At 43.9% G+C, this 17530-nt stretch overlaps 1 protein-coding gene across 1 annotated transcript in view; it reads left to right on the top strand.

Moving 5' to 3' along the window:
* Positions 1-17530, top strand: part of LOC112110346 (tubulin epsilon and delta complex protein 1-like) — a 180854-nt gene that overhangs the window by 48242 nt on the left and 115082 nt on the right. Inside the window, exons 4-5 of the mRNA XM_026655518.1 lie at positions 2582-2752; positions 10710-10808. Coding sequence (XP_026511303.1) covers positions 2582-2752; positions 10710-10808 — 270 coding nt within the window. The remainder of the gene's footprint in view (positions 1-2581; positions 2753-10709; positions 10809-17530) is intronic.

Below are 17530 nucleotides of genomic sequence, written 5' to 3'. Positions count from 1 at the left end.
TCAGGGAGGGTGAGGTGCTCTGCTAGCAGTTGAGGTGTGAACACCAAGGGAGGAGAAACTGCTTCTGTAGTTGGATAGCCATTCACAGTGTTTGTTTAATCCTGATCTGATGGTGTCAAATTTGCAAATGAACTGGAGCTCAGCAGTTTCTCTTTGGAGTCTGGTCCTGAAGTTTTTTTGCTGTAAGATGGCTACCTTTACATCTGCTATTGTGTGTCCAGGGAGGTTGAAGTGTTCTCCTACAGGTTTTTGTATATTGCCATTCCTGATATCTGACTTGTGTCCATTTATCCTCTTGCGTAGTGACTGTCCAGTTTGGCCAATGTACATAGCAGAGGGGCATTGCTGGCACATGATGGCATATATAACATTGGTGGAAGTGCAGGTGAATGAGCCGGTGATGTTGTAGCTGATCTGGTTAGGTCCTGTGATGGTGTTGCTGGTGTAGATATGTGGCCAGAGTTGGCATCGAGGTTTGTTGCATGGGTTGGTTCCTGAGTTAGAGTTGTTATGGTGCGGTGCGTGGTTGCTGGTGAGAATATGCTTAAGGTTGGCGGGTTGTCTGTGGGCGAGGACTGGCCTGCCTCCCAAGGTCTGTGAAAGTGAGGGATCATTGTCCAGGATGGGTTGTACATCACTGATGATGCATTGGAGAGGTTTAAGCTGAGGACTGTAGGTGATGGCCAGTGGAGTTCTGTTGGTTTCTTTTTTGGGCCTGTCTTGTAGCAGGAGGCTTCTGGGTACATGTCTGGCTCTGTTGATTTGTTTCTTTATTTCCTTGTGTGACACAGCACAATTTATTGCTGAGCTCCTACAAAAACCTGTAGGAGAACACTTCAACCTCCCTGGACACACAATAGCAGATGTAAAGGTAGCCATCTTACAGCAAAAAAACTTCAGGACCAGACTCCAAAGAGAGACTGCTGAGCTCCAGTTCATTTGCAAATTTGACACCATCAGATCAGGATTAAACAAAGACTGTGAATGGCTATCCAACTACAGAAGCAGTTTCTCCTCCCTTGGTGTTCACACCTCAACTGCTAGCAGAGCACCTCACCCTCCCTGACTGAACTAACTTCGTTATCTCCATACTGATTTATACCTGCCTCTGGAGATTTCCATTACTTGCATCTGAAGAAGTGAGGTTCTTACCCACAAAAGCTTATGCTCCCAATACTTCTGTTAGTCTTAAAGGTGCCACAGGACCCTCTGTTGCTTTTTACAGATTCAGACTAACACGGCTACTCCTCTGATGTAGGAAGTGAATCATCATAGATTCAAAATTTGACCTACCTCTCCAGGTGCAGGAAGCATTCAGGATCCCAGGGTTACCAGCTAATGCTCCCACGGTAAAGCTGAGACTTTAACTTTTCTTTCAACGTATGTAGAGGTGGAACAGTGTGGCATGTACAGGATCCAGAACACAGAGGTTGATGGATTGAAATAATCTTCTGTTAGCTGCTGCCTCCTTTTCTTTTGGTAGAAGGCAAAACAGAGCTTGGAGAAAATGCTGAGCTTGCCTGCAAGGGCTGAGAAGGGCAAGACACAAGTCCCTTTGTGAGGTCACTGACTCAGCTCCTCTAGTTGACTGGGCTGACATCAGGGTGCAATACTTAGTCAGGTGGTTGCCACACTGACCATAAGACAGAAGATAATTGATTTCTTTCTGGTTTTCCTGTTGCTCAAGATACTCAACAACTACACTGCATACAAATTTTGGATGGAAAAAGCTTTATCTTCCAAAGAATTTTTCTCATAGAAATGCACTGTGCTAACCTGGAGAATTGGGTGTTTCCTTGCATGCAGTTAAATGTGGTTTCTTTGGTTTTCACGTGAAAGCTTCTGCCTTAGAGACAGGGAGGAAGGGACAATCAGCCCGTCAGGTAGGAACCATGCAACATTTTTGCCTGATAGTATTTTTGGCCGAGCGAAGTTGAGGCTTTACACACAACTTGATGGCGTTTCTCTTTTTGTCTCTATTTAATGTGATAACTTTTGAAAACTACATTTGATCAGTTTCAGGACATGTTCTAGGTATCAGTGGGCAGAACCCTGTTGATTTTGGTGAAAGTTGGAAAACGATAAAAATCTCATTTCCACTAAAATCACCCCTTGGTCATTCAGGATACAAGCACGAGGCAGTGGCCTCACAGAAGTCTATGTACAGGAGTAGAGTTACTCTGGATAAAAGGATGAGATAGTGACTTATGGGTTAGGGTTTATGGGCCCCTAATTCCACTTCAGCCAACCTCACCCTAGCTGGGCCTCTAAGGCTGTAACCTAGTAGAATCACTATGGGTTCTGTGGGTAGCGTGTCTTTAGTTACCTTCAAAATTCGTTTTACTTTCCTCCAAAATACTATTATTTTAGGGCATACCCACCATAGGTGCAGAAAGGTCCTATTACTCCTCTACCTCTCCAAAATTTATGACTCGTTTTCAGGGGATTCTTTTCTTTTCTGGTGCTGATTATTTTTTTTGGCTGGTGTTTGTCCTATTCATCCTGTCTGCTATCTACTGCTTAATGACTTGAAAATGTAGACAAAGATTTAAACCATTTTGTTGCTATCTTCTGCTTTTAGTGTGAAGATAATCTCTCTAACAGCTGGAAGGACAGGACCGAAATAGCACTCGAACCTTGTTTGAAAAGAGAAGTAGATGTCAGATATCTCCAGTGGTTAACTGGCAGGCTGCGGTTCCAGTGGCGGAATTTGCACGTTGACCATCAGGAGCAATGTAAACTCTTGCATAAGGTAAAAATTCTTCTGACTCACAGTGGAATTGTTTCTTATTTATGCCCTACCAGTAAATCCCAGGTCTGTAATTAACACTGGCTCACTAGTTTTGTACAGTGTTTTATCTACTCCTGTAAATACAAATATATCCCTCTTCAACCCTCTATGCAAAATCCTGAAAAAACTGATGGATTATGTACCATGGCCACAAGGTTATAATCTTTGACTGGCTCTCCCTTTCAGCTTGGCATATTCACCATCCTCCCCACCAAGGTAGGTTCCCTCTGTATTTATCAGAACATGTCTGAGCTTGTTCTTCATGTCCTCCTAATTGGGAGCTGCTTAGCCAGGGCAGAAGTGCAGGTTACTCATACAGATGCGCAGAAATGTAATGCAAGATGTCCACCTCTCAGTTTTTTATTCAAAGTGTTGGACACAACTTCAGCATCAAAAGTAGCAACAATTGGAAAATTAAATACAATCCCCCTCTTCTTAAAATAGTAGTGAAAGTCTGATTTAAACCAGGAAAGCTAAAGCTATTCCAAATCACAGAGTGGCAGTAGCCTCTGCACAGTCAAGGTTGCAGGTTATTTTCCATTTTAAGCTTGATTTTTGCATGCTCACCTGAAATTTGCAAACAGCTTTGAGCATCATTGCCTGTATGGGTAGAAGGGAAGTCTTAGAGCCGCAACTCCCAGTTGGGAGCATTGATGGCCATGGACGGAAAAATAAATATCTAAAAATACTTTCACTAGTGAAAGACCTTTTTCATATGCTTGGATAACTGAAATAGAGCCACTGGGAACCTCCATAAAGTCTCTGAGGCTATAAATGAGCTTGAGAAATTGCAGCCCAAAGGGAAGCTTTTATCAGAAAGTTCTGAAAGTGAGAACAAGAGGGTTTGAATGAAGATGACTTCTCAGCTTTAATGACTATATATGGCACTACAATCTTAAGACTTTAATGAGTTTTTATTTTGTTTTTTAAATGAATTTATCACTAGTGGAAGGTGTCTGACTGAAAACCTGGAGACTGAAGTCCTTCATGTAGCATTGATTAGGTACTGCGTGTGCAGCAGTGAAGAACTTTTACTACACACTGCCCATGGTAAATGTGGCTCAATCCTGACCTGGAACGAAAGAGGGCAGTTTGTGCTTCATGGCTGATTCAAGTCCTTGATCTCTGTACTGAGGTCCGCAACAATGGTGCCACTTACAAAGGTGTCTTCATGGTGTGGAACTAGAATGGAACTCTCATCCACCCCCTCCCCCCTGGGAATTGCAGGGTCAAATTGGGATATGCAAATCAAGCTGTTTTTTTTTGTTTTTTGTTTTTGTTTTTTGTACTGTCCAGCACCACCCCCAACAGAGATTGTGCTTGGGTCTCAAGAGAATAACTTTTTTGTTGATATGCAAGTCAGAAGAGAATCCAACTAATTCTTTCACCATCATAAAGGCTCTGCACAGCTGGTGACAGTAAAGTGACTGATGCTACAATAGCATATGGGTGATCTGCAACTCGTAGCAGCAAATATCTCCAATGGCCAGTAACGGGACACTAGATAGGGAGGGCTCTGAGTCACTACAGAGAAATATTTCCCAGTTGTCTGTTTCACCCACATGCTGAGGGTCTAACTGATCACCATCTTTGGGGTTGGGAAGGAATTTCCCCCTGGGTCAGATTGGTAGAGACCATGGGTTTTTTTTGCCTTCCTCTGCAGCATGGGGCACGAGTCGCTTGCAGGTTTAAACTAGTGTAAATGATGGATTCTCTCTAACTTGAAGTGTTTAAATCATGTTTTGAGGACTTCAGTAACTCAGCCAGAGTTTATGGGCCTATTATAGGAGTGGGTGGGTGAGGTTCTGTGCCCTGCAATGTGCAGGAGGTCAGACCAGATGATCATGATAGTCCCTTCTGACCTTAAAGTCTATGAGTCTATGATTTCACAAGTAAACTGGCCAGATATAAATCTAAGGTCCCTGGGGATAGAAGTACATATTTTTGAAGATGATAGGCCAATTTCTGCTCTCTGATGTGTGTACAGAGCTGCCGTTAAAGCTGCATGCATGTAAGTGTAACCCTTCTGCCCCTCTGAGTTGGCAGCAACAAGGGCCGGGTTCAGTATCTAGGGGTTCCGTTTCAATAACGCAATGCAAAACCGGCTCGAGCCCCCACCCAGTGACCTGGGACAATTACATACCACCCCCCGGGCGCCTCTAGGAGGCAATACTTCCCCTCTTGCAAGCACGGAGTCTGAGTGTAGCAAAAGCCTTTTAATAAAGGAGGGAAACAATGTGGCATTATGTTGGGAAAACACCACAAACAGGATTCATAACACAAACCATGAGCAAAAGACCCACCTCCAAGTAAGTTTGGCAATGTCCTTTTCCCCTCAGGGTCTTAAGTCCAATCACCCCAAAGTCCAACAGCCCAAAAGTCTCTGTCCCTGGTCAGTGCTGCCCCAGAGTTCAAAAGTTTTTCTGCAGAGTTTTACCCCCCCAGCCTGGGTGGAAATGCAGGGGGCACACAGGTATTAAGGGGCACCTTACGTGGTCCGAGGCCGACTGCCTCGCCTCTCCGTGGAGTTCTGCTGCAGCCTTCACCACGGAACGGCTCTGCTGTACCAGCCGTTCCATTCCTCCAGCTGTTCCGTGGGCTGCTCCAACCGTCCCACAAACTGTTCCGCTCTGCCAGCCGCTTAGCAATATATCTTCAGGCTCCCCCACTAGTTAACACAGCACTCAGTGATCTCAGCTCAGTAATTTTAGCTCTTTTAGTGTTTTCAGCTTGTAGTAGGGGAGCCCCAGTGCTGGTGCACCATTAGCCCAAAGTGAATTCAATTCAGCAGCCTCTAGCTAAACTCCTAATGGAATCAAAATTAGCTTTGTTATTCAACAGTGGGGAGAGGAGGCAGTGTAATTGGTGTTCCGGGCCCATACCATCAGGTACACATACCTGTCCCCCACCTTTCTCAATTCACTGGGTTTTGGAACCCATGTCCCTTGTCTAGTGAGTGCTACTTAGGTGATGGTGAGACCCTCTGTCATAAAACAGTTTCATTGTCCTTGATTCACATAATCAGGGTAACAACACTTTATTCCTCCTGCCCCAATATCAGAGAAACTGGGGATCCCACACCTGCGAAAGTGACCATTTTGGGCTGCCATGGGCTCATGCTAGGCGGGGTGGGTGTGCCTATGCAAACAAGATCAGCCCCTGAAGTTCTTTTCCACACTTGCCATAATTCACCACCAGATGTCAGGGTAGAGCTCATCCTGACTCTGCTTACATAAGGATGGATTTGATCCCTAGTATTCAGTGCATAACCATTAACGATATTACATGTGCTCTGATACCTAGGCACTACAGTGTGAGTTAAGTGCAGAGTAGCAATAACAGTGCGCTGTGTTCTGGATAATTGAAAGATAAAGTTCTAAATGCCTTGTAACAGTGCTCTATTACATATATATATTAATGCTTAGTAGTTAAACATGGTCACAGAAAACACTATATATGCACAAAAGAGTCAAGTTGCAGCTGCTGTGTGCACCATGATTGTATATTTCCTGGCCCCTCTGGATGCGGAAATATGCCATACCATTGCATTAATATAGTTTTTATCATCTAAAATAAGCTGCCATCTATCAAAAGTTTGAGGTTTTTGAGGAATTCCATTTGAAAATTCAGCTTACCTAATCTGATTTGTATATGAGATCTTACTGTTGTGGTATGGTATGAAACCACAGACACCACATGCAAAGGGGGGGTGTAATGTTTTTTGTTGTACTGACAGATTTTCAGAATGATGGCTCTACAAAGTTATAATTATTGCTTTTACTCACTGTGTTTAATAACTTATGAGGATATGTATCTTGAATATTGAACAGAATTTATTATGGCTGATAATGATCTATAGTTTTAGTACACTGGTGGCAACTTTCTACAGATTTCAGTATGTTAATTCAAACTGGTTCTGACAGGCTAGTCTCTGTGTTTGGAGTGTCATTCAACAGACTCTGGGTATGCACTTTAAGTTCATTCTGGTTTTAGAGATACTAGTAATTCTGGCAGTGTTCTGCATGTTAGGTATAGGAAATATTGCTGGAAACCATAATATGGCTAAAGCAGGAAAGGACTTTTTAAGTGTGTCCATTGTAAATTTATATGGAATTGTTTTTAAAACTGATTTTTTTTGTTTTTGTGCCAGAATAAGTATGTGAAAAGAAATATCAGAATTTTCCTGAATTTCAGGAAAACATGATGATTCTCCGTTTGGTATTGTGAGGTATCTCTGTATCTGGTAAAAGGCTCAGACAGAAATTGCTATTGAACTGGAAGAGGGGCAAGTTGTGATCACAGAGGTAAATTCTGTTAATTCAATGAGGTGTCAGATCATGGATTTACAAAATTGGGCACCTGCTCAGAATATAACTATGTCTATTTATACACCAGTGCGAGAAAGTTAAGATATAAACTTGGTAAATTAGAATGCCTGGCACTCAACCCTATGCTGCTGCAGCTTCCTTCTGTTTTTATCCATGCTAGATAGATTAAAGCTAGCATGCATTTGTCTACCTGAGCTGCAGTCACACGCTTTGGATTTCAGTATAGACAGACCTTTAGAGAGGAAATGTGGTATCTCATAATTAGGGCCCTACCAAATTCAGGGTCCATTTTAGTTAGTTTCACAACCAGGTGCTTTTAAAATTAGTCCATTTCATGTTTTCAGATGTTTATATCTGAAATTTCATGGTGGTGTAACTGTGGGAGTCCCGACCCAAAAGGTAAGGGTGGGAAGGTCACAAGGCTATTTAGGGGGGTCATGGGATGCCACTCTTACTTCTGCCCTGCTGCTGGCAGTGGCACTGCCTTCAGAGCTGGGTAGCTAGAGAGGAAGGCTGCTGGCTGGGTGCCCGGCTGTAAAGCCAGTGCCACTGCCAGCAGAAGCAGAGAAGTGAGGGTCACAGGGTTCGAGGGGTGGGTTACCATAGGTCCCATTTTCCTGGCAGTCTCCTGCCCCATTGGGGGGATGACAGCTGGAGCCCCCTGCCTTCCCGTGTCGGGGGAGGCGACTGCTTGAGCCGTGGAGCTTCCTGCAGCTGGAGGAGATCCCAGAGGTGGGTGTGACCTGCCCCAAGGGCAGCCCCTGCAGGGAAAGAGGAAGTCATCTCCCTCCCCATCCCCAGAGGACTAGCAGCTGGAGCCCTGTGCAGGGTTATAGATTAGATTTCACGGTCCGTGACACGTTTTCCATGGCTGTGAATTTGTTAGGGCCCTACTCATAATACAAGGACAAAGGGAAGTGAGCAAAACTGAAAGGAGCAATGTTGCACATTATTAAGGACAGAAGGGTTATGATCATCTAGTCTGACCTCCTGTATAATACAGGCTATGGAATTACATCAGACCATTCCTGCATCAATCCCAATAACTGGATGAGCTAGAGCATCTTTTATAAGCATACATCCAATCTAGATTTAAAGACTTCAAGTGATGTAGAATCCACCATATCCGTAGGTAAATATTCCAATGGTTAGTTACCCTCACTGTTTTTAAAAAAAGTGTCTTATTTTTAGTCTGAATTTTTCTGGGTTCAGCTTCTGGCCACTGGATCTTGTTCTGCCTTTGTCTGTTAGATTAAAGACCCCTCTATTGTCAGATATTTTCTCTCCATGTAGGTTCTTCTTGATAATGATTAAGTCCCCTCTTCCACTTCTCTTGGATAAACGAAATAGATTGAGCTTCTTTACTCTATTACTGTAAGGCAGATTTTTCTAGACCTTCAATCGTTCCTAAACCTGATGAAAGGAAATACTTTTTCACATATGCTGCACAATTAGCCTCTGGAAATTCTTACCACAAATTATTGAGGTCAAAAGCTTAGCAGGATTCAGGAAAGGTTTGGACATCTATACAGACTAGACCACAAGACTATTTAGTTATAGTAGTAAATATTTAAAAGAAGTGTACTGAAAGGGTTATATAAACCTTCATGCTTCAGAGCATAAACCAGCTTCAACCAAAGGAACTTTCCCTTGTGGACAAGTTATCACATAACTGCATTTGCAGAATTTCTTGTATCTTCTGCTGAAAGATGTGGTGCTAGCTACTGTCAGAGGATGCTGGGCTGGGTGGACCTGGCCTCATTTGGTCTGGCAGGTCCTGTGGCAGCACATGATCCCTACATGCTTTCAGCAGAGAGCTTGGAACTTTCTGAAACGCAGCGCTCATTAGAGCAAGGTTATATGAAGAGCTACTTTCTTGCCACTCCAACCCATTTTTTTCATTAGCAGCTTAAAAACGACTCTGAGTCCCCCAAGATTAATTTATTTTTCTTGATATTGTTTCCCTCTTTCAACCTGATGTTGGGCTTTAGTAGTAATGGCAGGCATTACATATAAAATACACTACCATAAGCCTCCTTTATAGTGTGTTAAAAAAGGAGGCTTATGGTAGTGTATTTTATATGTAATGCCTGCCATTGTGCCATCTTATGGGATTCAACTTGTTCTGTGGCCCTGTGTGTTGTGGGTCTGTTACCTCCCCAAGAAGGTGTTAGCCCAGAAGGCAGAGTTTAAATACCAGGTCTTCTATGGCAGCAAAATGTCTATTTTTGGCAAATGTGTGCCCTGTTCCTGATGCCTGTTGGAGGGGCTCTTCTAAGTCCTGTTTAATCTGTGTACCCTTCTGCCCAAGAGCCCAGGAAAACTGTCTTTAGGCTTTCATGATGAAGGAATTGCTTTGACCCTTTACAATGGTACCAATGTTAGGTCCATTCCAATCAAGTACTCCGACTTGGTTGAAGACCCTGATGTCCTTCACGTCGCTATGTCCTAAGATCTCTTTGACGTGACTTTTGATTGATGAGAGGTCAGATCTGAATCCTAGTTCCAGAAAGCCTAAGGATTCGGTGCCATAATACATCAGGATGGAGGAGAGTCCAGAACTGAATAAAGGGAAGGAAGCAGCAGCGACATGATTTAGAGTGAGAGAAATGCATTTGGAGCTGTTTCTTTTTTAAAAACTTCCGCACAGACCTGTGTGTTGTGCCAGAGGATTGCCACCAGAAGTGAGTTTTGAAAAAGGAATACCAGAATCATGTTAAGTTTCAAGGAGACAGGATAATTAATCATCAATTTAAAATATTTGTCAATCCCTAAGTGCATGATAATAGTAATATTAGAACAAGGGAAGAAAAGCAACTAACATTCTTATGTCATGTGGACAGAAATATTAATGAAATGTGAAAGATTGTATGACAAATGTGCACTAGTATCTTGTCTGACAGCTGCAGTTATTACAGTAACAAAGGGATCAGCATTGAATAGAGGGAATTGCTTTTTATTGTTCCCCTGACTAACTTGGGAAGATTCTTCCTCATATAATTGATGATGATATCATCAAAACAGCTGGGGCAAGTTTCTGGCAGCATCAGTAAAGAGCTAGTTATGATTTACAGCAAAGATTTAATATACCTAATGGCATTTTCTGCATTAAGGGAAGAGATCAGAAGCTATACATTGTGTATAGCTCTAACAGGTATGTGTGTAAATGTGTTAATAACTTTTTAATGCTTTACAAATATTTTAGGTGAATTCTGTTATGGGGTAAAAGTATTAGACCCTGAAACACCTTGGGAAGTGAAGCCCTCTGACTTTAAACCAGGCAGCAACAGTGGAAACTTGCGCATGCCACCTGGCTAACACTGCTGACATAGTGAGACCATTTTATGAGTAAGAAGGTTGTTCACTCCGCAGGGTCATTCAGCCTTGGTTTCTAGGACACCGTCACAAATAGGGCCGATTCAGCAAGTGGCAGTTGTGTGTGCACCTGTCTGTTGGGAATTGGGTCATGACCACCAATTCACTTCATGTAAGCCGCCAAGGAGCCTTCAGATAGTACCAGCTTTCAGTCATTAACGACCTGGTCTGTTTATATTTATTTGTATCTGTTTATCTAATTTTGTCTGTTTCAGATTCATTCTTACACTAGTGGCTGTCATATGGATCAGACCATCGGTCATTTCTCTGTCACAGAAACCGATCTCATTAGACAACCAGATAGCTACAAACAGGTAATGCTGTGGTACTCGATCATGTTTTGTACTCTGATGCTCAACAGTCCTTATACACATACTGGTCTACATTCCACAGAAAATGAGGCAGTTTCTAACATATTTTCATCTTTAACTGCCATGCTGGGTTGCCCATTTTTAGATGCTGAGCTTCCAGCATCAGACAGCTCTGGGAATTCCTCTTGTTCTAAGTTTTATAGGCATTCTGAGATAGTGGAAATTAAGCATGGAAGTCTTTCCCTACGCAACTGATCAGCTGCCTGTACCCGAACAAATGAGGACAAGGCAGGACAAAAATTATAATGAAAATCTCCAGATCACTTTATTAACAAATATGGGAGCAGGTGACTACAGATGTTTTCTGTTTGTGACTTCTGTGTTTCTAGGACATTTGTGGGCCCGGGGGAGTCCCGTCTATAATAAATGGGGGCTTTGGTTTTGTTACTCATTGCTGTAACTGGTTCAGAACGACAATAAATATGTTCTAAGGATAATCTGATATGAAGCTTTTAACACCTTGTATGTCCCTTTCATTATCCTATCACAAACTTGCATACGTAGGAAGTCCTGGTGAAGGCTGATGCTCTGTACTTTCAAGGGACCTAAAATTTGTCCTGTCTCTGCAAAGTCTGTGTAATTCTTTGTGTCTCTTCTTCCTCCTCAAAACAAAGGTTTCAGTGTAACTGCAAAAAGCTAGCTGCCTAGTACTTTTGAGCAGCTCTTCAGTAACAAACTAGTGTGCAGTTGCCAGGGCAGAACCGTTTCAAATATCAAGTTTCCAACTGGCTGTTATAAGCAGTGAGCAAAATAATGCCCTATGAAAATTAACAGAAATACCTTTTGTCACACTGTCTGGAGTGGCTCACGACCGTGAGTGCCTACCTCAGGACAGACTGTCCAAAGAAGGGCAGACATCCCAAACTGGTGACATGTTCTATAATTAGATTTCACCAAGCCAGTATCAAATGTGAACTACTGGGTCACTGTAACAGTCTTACCATGGAATCATAGACAGTCCCCTTTCACAATCCAGTCTGTCTTGCCACCCAGGCAAGCTGGACTATGTGATAAATGGTCACTTACACCAACAAACACAAATATTCCAGGCTACACCCAGTCCCAAGAGACCAGTCACTCACCCAGGTCGATTTACATCCTAGATCTCACACCAAAGACAATGCTTGTAGCCAATTCTGTAGTAAACTAACTAAAGGCTTATTATCTAGGAAAAAGAAATGAGAGTTTTTAGAGATTAAAGCAGGTAAAATATATGTACATGTGAGTACCAGTTTTTAATTGCAAATGGTGGCAGAGATGTAGTAATCTGCTAGTTTCCCAAAAGTGTCTCAGGGCTACCCAGAATAACTCTCTTGATCTCCATCTTCTTGTTCGGTTATTCTCCTCTGTTAGAATCCAAACAGTCCAGAGATGATGGACTTTTCTTTGTGTCAACAAATTGACAGTTTGGCTACCCACATGGGCTCTTTCTTTGATGGCAGAGAGACCAGAATGCATTTAGAGTCTTTGATCTCTGATCATCACATATAATGACCGCTTGCTTTGAAATGCGCAAGTTTTGGTATTTTTGTGTTAAAGTTTTTCATTTACATTACACAAGGCTTCTTTCTCTTAGGAAGGGTTATTTAGTTACAGGGGTATATACAATGTAGATGTTTTCTATTACATTCTAACAGGATACAGATAAATGAAAACGATGCATGCAAAATCCTATGAAGTTTAAACATCAAATATATTCTTATATATTTAACAATCACTTTGATCAGTACTAATACACAAGTGAATTGGCATGAGCATGAGCTGGAACCTGGTCGGCCAGCATCAAGCCTTTGATTTGCAATATTATTGGTTTTTTTAAAAGATTATTACTTGTGTTCTGTGTCCTTAAAGCATCTGAGTTTCAAATACTAGTGCAGACAGCAAGCAGCACAAGTTAGCCTGTGCATTGCCAAATAGTTTTGGTATGAAGTTTGTGAAATTTGTTTTTCTCTCAAAGTAATGTGACATTTTTATTAATGTCACCTTAAATAACTAGCTTTACGGATCACTAAAAAGAGGCAGCACATCAGTTTGTCATATTGTAATGTACCTCGTTGGTAGATGGTATTATAAATAAATTCCTGTTTTGGGTATCATTCAACGGACAGAAATGTAGAGTGGATCAAAGTGTCAGAAATTAGCTACTATAGAAAGAACATTGGGCTGGTTTTTACTGATGCCAATAATTCATTTTCATCGGAGATTTCCTGTGAGAGAACTTGTTCTGACCGATAATAAAACAAGAGATTTCATTCTGAGAGACAAAATGTGATAGAATACAGATAGCTATGATGTTAAAAAGTGGAAAAGTCATGTAACCCCCTTCATGTTCACTTGTTTAAAATTACCATCTCTTGGGTTTTTGGCTATAAAAGTCTTTTTGTCATAGTTTATACATGGGGGAGGGATAGCTCAGTGGTTGAGCATTGGACTGCTAAACCCAGGGTTGTGAGTTCAATCCTTGAGGGGGCCATTTAGGGAACTGGGGTAAAAATCTGTCTGGGGATTGGTCCTGCTTTGAGCAGGGGGTTGGACTAGATGACCTCCAGAGGTCCCTTCCAATCCTGATATTCTATTCTATGACTTTACCAACCATTATTCTTATGTCGTCTTGAATTTCTGTGCAGGCTTCATAGGAGGAGAATTTTCCATTTGTAATAGAATCTTTGCCACTTTCTCACTAGTCAGGGATTAAGCCATATTCCAATTTGGTTAATTGTGTTCTGTTTACACAAATGTCTCCTGCAATTTAAACTGCGTGTGATATTGTTTTTCACTTCCCATGTCAGTGGTTGGGTAGAGTTTGTGTGATCTGTTAGATTATGTGTTCAGTCCTGAGATGGCAGTACTTCACTGGTTGGTGAAGTTATTCCTGTGTTTTTGGGATTGGAAAGTACTTTATAAATGTCGAATGCTTGGATTTTAGGGGATAACAGTGTGTCCTCACCATTTACCAGGGGATTTACACACCCAATTCCTGTTGGCAGCTGGAAGAGAGTGTAAATACCCTCTGCATCAAGAGACTGCTTTGACTTTCTCTGGCATGTAAATTATTGGGTTAGTTGATTGTGGATATGCCTTGGCAGCAGGGCCGGTGCAACCTATTAGGCGACCTAGGTGGTCGCCTAGGGCACTAGCATTTGGGGGGCGGCATTTTCTTCAGCGGCGACCGCGGCGGCCGGAGTCGGCATTTAGGCGGAGGGAGCTGGGGCAGGGGGGCACAGGGAGGGCCACCTGCAGCAAGTAAGGGGGGGGGGCAGGCACGCAGGGGAACTCCGCGCCCCAGCTCACCTCTGCTCCGCCTCCTCCCCTGAGCACGCCGCCCCGCTCTGCTTCTCTCCCTCCCAGGCTTGCGGCGCCAAACAGCTGATTGGCGCCGCAAGCCTGGGAGGTGGGAGAAATGGAGCAGCGACGGCGTGGTCGGGGAGGAGGCGGAGCAGAGGTGAGCTGGGGTGGGGAGCTGCCGCACGGCTCCCCGGGCCGGGGGGGTGGGGAGCTGCCACGGGGGGGGGACGGGACGCCTCAGGGCGGGGAGGGGAGAGGGCGCAAGGTGGAAGTTTCGCCTAGGACATGAAACATCCTTGCACTGGCCCTGCTTGGCAGCCATTGCTGAGAGCAGCAGATGGGGTCAAGAGTACCTCTGTATGCCCCCCCCCTTGCTGTGTGGTGCATAAGCAGAGATTCCAGCATTCAGCCCTGCTCCTCTCCTTCCTCCTAAAGGTCGAGGGCCCTGCGAGCTGATTGCTGTTGCCAGCCCGTGGTGACAGGTGCCAAGCATTTCACCAAAGAAATGCCAGAGCTTTGCCTAGTGATGAAGACAGCCTGTGTCTGCCCTTGCTCGTGTGTCATCTGTTGAACTCAGAAGCTGATTGGATCAGGGAGTTTATCTTGTTGTCTGTAAAGCTCCTGGCATGCTTCTGGCACAATCTAAGGCTCTAAGCGATAAATAGCAATAAGAGTCTTGGGTGTCTTTTATAGGTTTTTGGGCTAGTGGTTGCTGTTCACTGTCTTGTGACGTCCCAGGTTTGATTCAGGGTTCTGGCCTCTGTCACTGTGGGCGATGATAGTCTTGGAGTGCTGTGGGTCTTCCAAGTAGCAGCATTGTCTCTGAAGGAGTGGTTGTGTTCATTTCCTGCCTATAAGGACACTGGCCGTGATGTGGGATAAACATGATAATCCTTCATACCTGGAAAGACAATGTAAGCCCATTCTTATAACATGTCTAAAAGAAATTTGTCTTAGTTCTACATTACATTGTCACTATCTCTGGTGATTTACTTCGCGCTAATAAAATATATGTTGTCCTTCTGACCTGTTCAATTAACATTCTCATCACAAGTGTGACCACACAGAGATCAATGAACTTTAAGGAAAAGCAACCCATTTACTGCCACCCACTCACCCACCCACACCTTTTCTCTCTCTCTCACTGTTTTATGTGTAGAACTCAATCTTGTTTTGTTCTGCTTTGAAAGATTAAAGGCTGCAAGCAGAACTGAGGTCACTGGTAAAATGCTGGTGGCACTAGAGAGATCAGTGTAATTGTTAAAGTAATAAGTAAAGCAATCTACTGTGTGCAAGATCAAATACAGCAAATAAATAATGGCAAGGAACTGACAAATGAACCTTAACAGAAACTCATTAACACTTAGATGTGAATAGCTTGTCATTTGGTTTCAGAATTTTGTTATGAAAATATTTATACTCATCACATGTTGACCAAAAAATTTCTCTATTTTAAGTGTATTTTCCTTAAAGCTTTTTTGCGTGTGAAGTTAGTACAGAATAAGCTTGGGTGTGGATTTAAAGAGCAGTGGCTGTTTAACATTGACTCCTTGGGTGGATGCTCATTCTGCACTGAGGGCTTGTCTACACTGGCACGCTAAATCAGTGCCACTGAAGTCAATAGCAGCATGTTCTCCTGTTGACTTCAGTACTCCACCTCCCCGAGAGGCGGAAGATGCTCTCCCACCGACATAGTGCAGTGTAGATACCAAGTTAGGTTGATATAAGCTATGTCGCTGGGGGGATGGGGGTGATTTTTCACACCTCTGAATGACATAACTTACATTGTCTAGAGCGGCAGTGTAGACCAGGCCTAAGAGTGCCATTGTGAGGTTTAGCTTAGTCCACTTTAAAGTCCAGTTTTGTGATGGGGTCTACAGGCCCCACACTAAACCAGGGCATGGCATAGAGCAATACTGGGCTAGGGAGGCTCTGCCCCTCAACAGGTGCAAGGCATGCTCTCAGTGGAGGAACAGTTTCAAAGGACACTCATAGTGCAGGAAAGTGGGGAATGAGCTGCATGTGGCAACAGGAAGCAAGGCTAATGCTGAGAGCTGTGCCAGGAGTGGTAACAGCTTTGTGAAGACTGCTCTAACGGCAGGGACTTGCATTTCCTCCCCTTCTTTGGGAATTGAAAGCCCTAAAATAGATTGACTGAACAGGACACTAAGGGGATGTCTGCACAGCAATTAAATACCCGTGGCTGGTATTTGGGGGTTGGACTAGATGACCTCCTGAGGTCCCTTCCAACCCTGATATTCTATGATTCATGTCAGCTGACTTGGGTTTGTGGGGCTTGGGTTGCAGGACTGTATAACTGAGTAAGTGATTGACTTCAGACTGAAGCATGAGCCCTGGGACCCCACAAAAGGGGAGGGTCCCAGAGCCCAGGCTCCAGCCTGAGCCCGAATGTGTACACTGCAATTTCACAGTCTTGCAGCCCAAGTCCTGCAAGCCTGAGTCAGCTGATATGGGCCAGCTGCAGATGTTTAATTGCGGTGTAGACATACCCCAAAAGACTGAGGAGAGTCTGCTAAATCAGTGACCATGCCCCAAACTAAGGAGCTCCAGACTGGTAGGAAGTGACTCGGGGGAAACATAATTTGGGGTAGTTCAGTAACTGGGTTGGACACTTTGATAAACTCGTAAGGCACTGGGTTAGGACCTGGTAGAGTGGTGGGCCCAGGTCCCCCTATCTTGTCCCGCCTCTCTCTCTCTCTCTCACCCCCACCCCCCACTCCTTTGCAGTCACTGAACTCTGGGGAAGCAATGAGAGCATAAGGGGGTGATTGAGGCTCCAACTGGGGCCCCCCTCTGGAATGACTAGGCCAGCATAAACCATAAGAATCATAGAAGATTAGGATTGGAAGAGACCTCAGGAGATCCTCTAGTCCAGCCCCCTGCTCAAAGCAGGACCAACCCCAACTAAATCATCCCAGCCAGGGCTTTGTCAAGCCAGGCCTTAAAAACCTCTAAGGATAGAGATTCCATCACCTCCCTAGGTAACCCATTCCAGTGCTTCACCACCCTGCTAGTGAAATAGTGTTTCCTAATTTCCAACTTAGACTTCCCGTACTGCAACTTGAGACCATTGCTTCTTGTTCTGTCATCTGCCCCCACTGAGAACAGCCTAGCTCCATCCTCCTTGGAACCCCCCTTCGGGTAGTTGAAGGCTGCTATCAAATCCTCCCCTCACTCTTCTCTTCTGCAGACTAAATAAGCCCAGTAGTTCCCTCAGCCTCTCCTCGTAAGTCATGTGCCCCAACCCCTTGATCATTTTCGTTGCCCTCGGCTGAACTCTCTCCAATTTATCCACATCCTTTCTGTAGTGTGGGCCCCAAAACTGGATGCAGTACTCCAGATGTGGCCTCACCAGTGCC

This window comes from Terrapene carolina, unplaced genomic scaffold (assembly GCF_002925995.2).
Source record: "Terrapene carolina triunguis isolate 2854851 unplaced genomic scaffold, T_m_triunguis-2.0 Scaffold210, whole genome shotgun sequence".
NCBI lineage: Eukaryota > Metazoa > Chordata > Testudines > Emydidae > Terrapene > Terrapene triunguis.
Note: the sequence above shows the minus strand (reverse complement) of the source record. Positions and strands in the feature narration are given on the sequence as shown.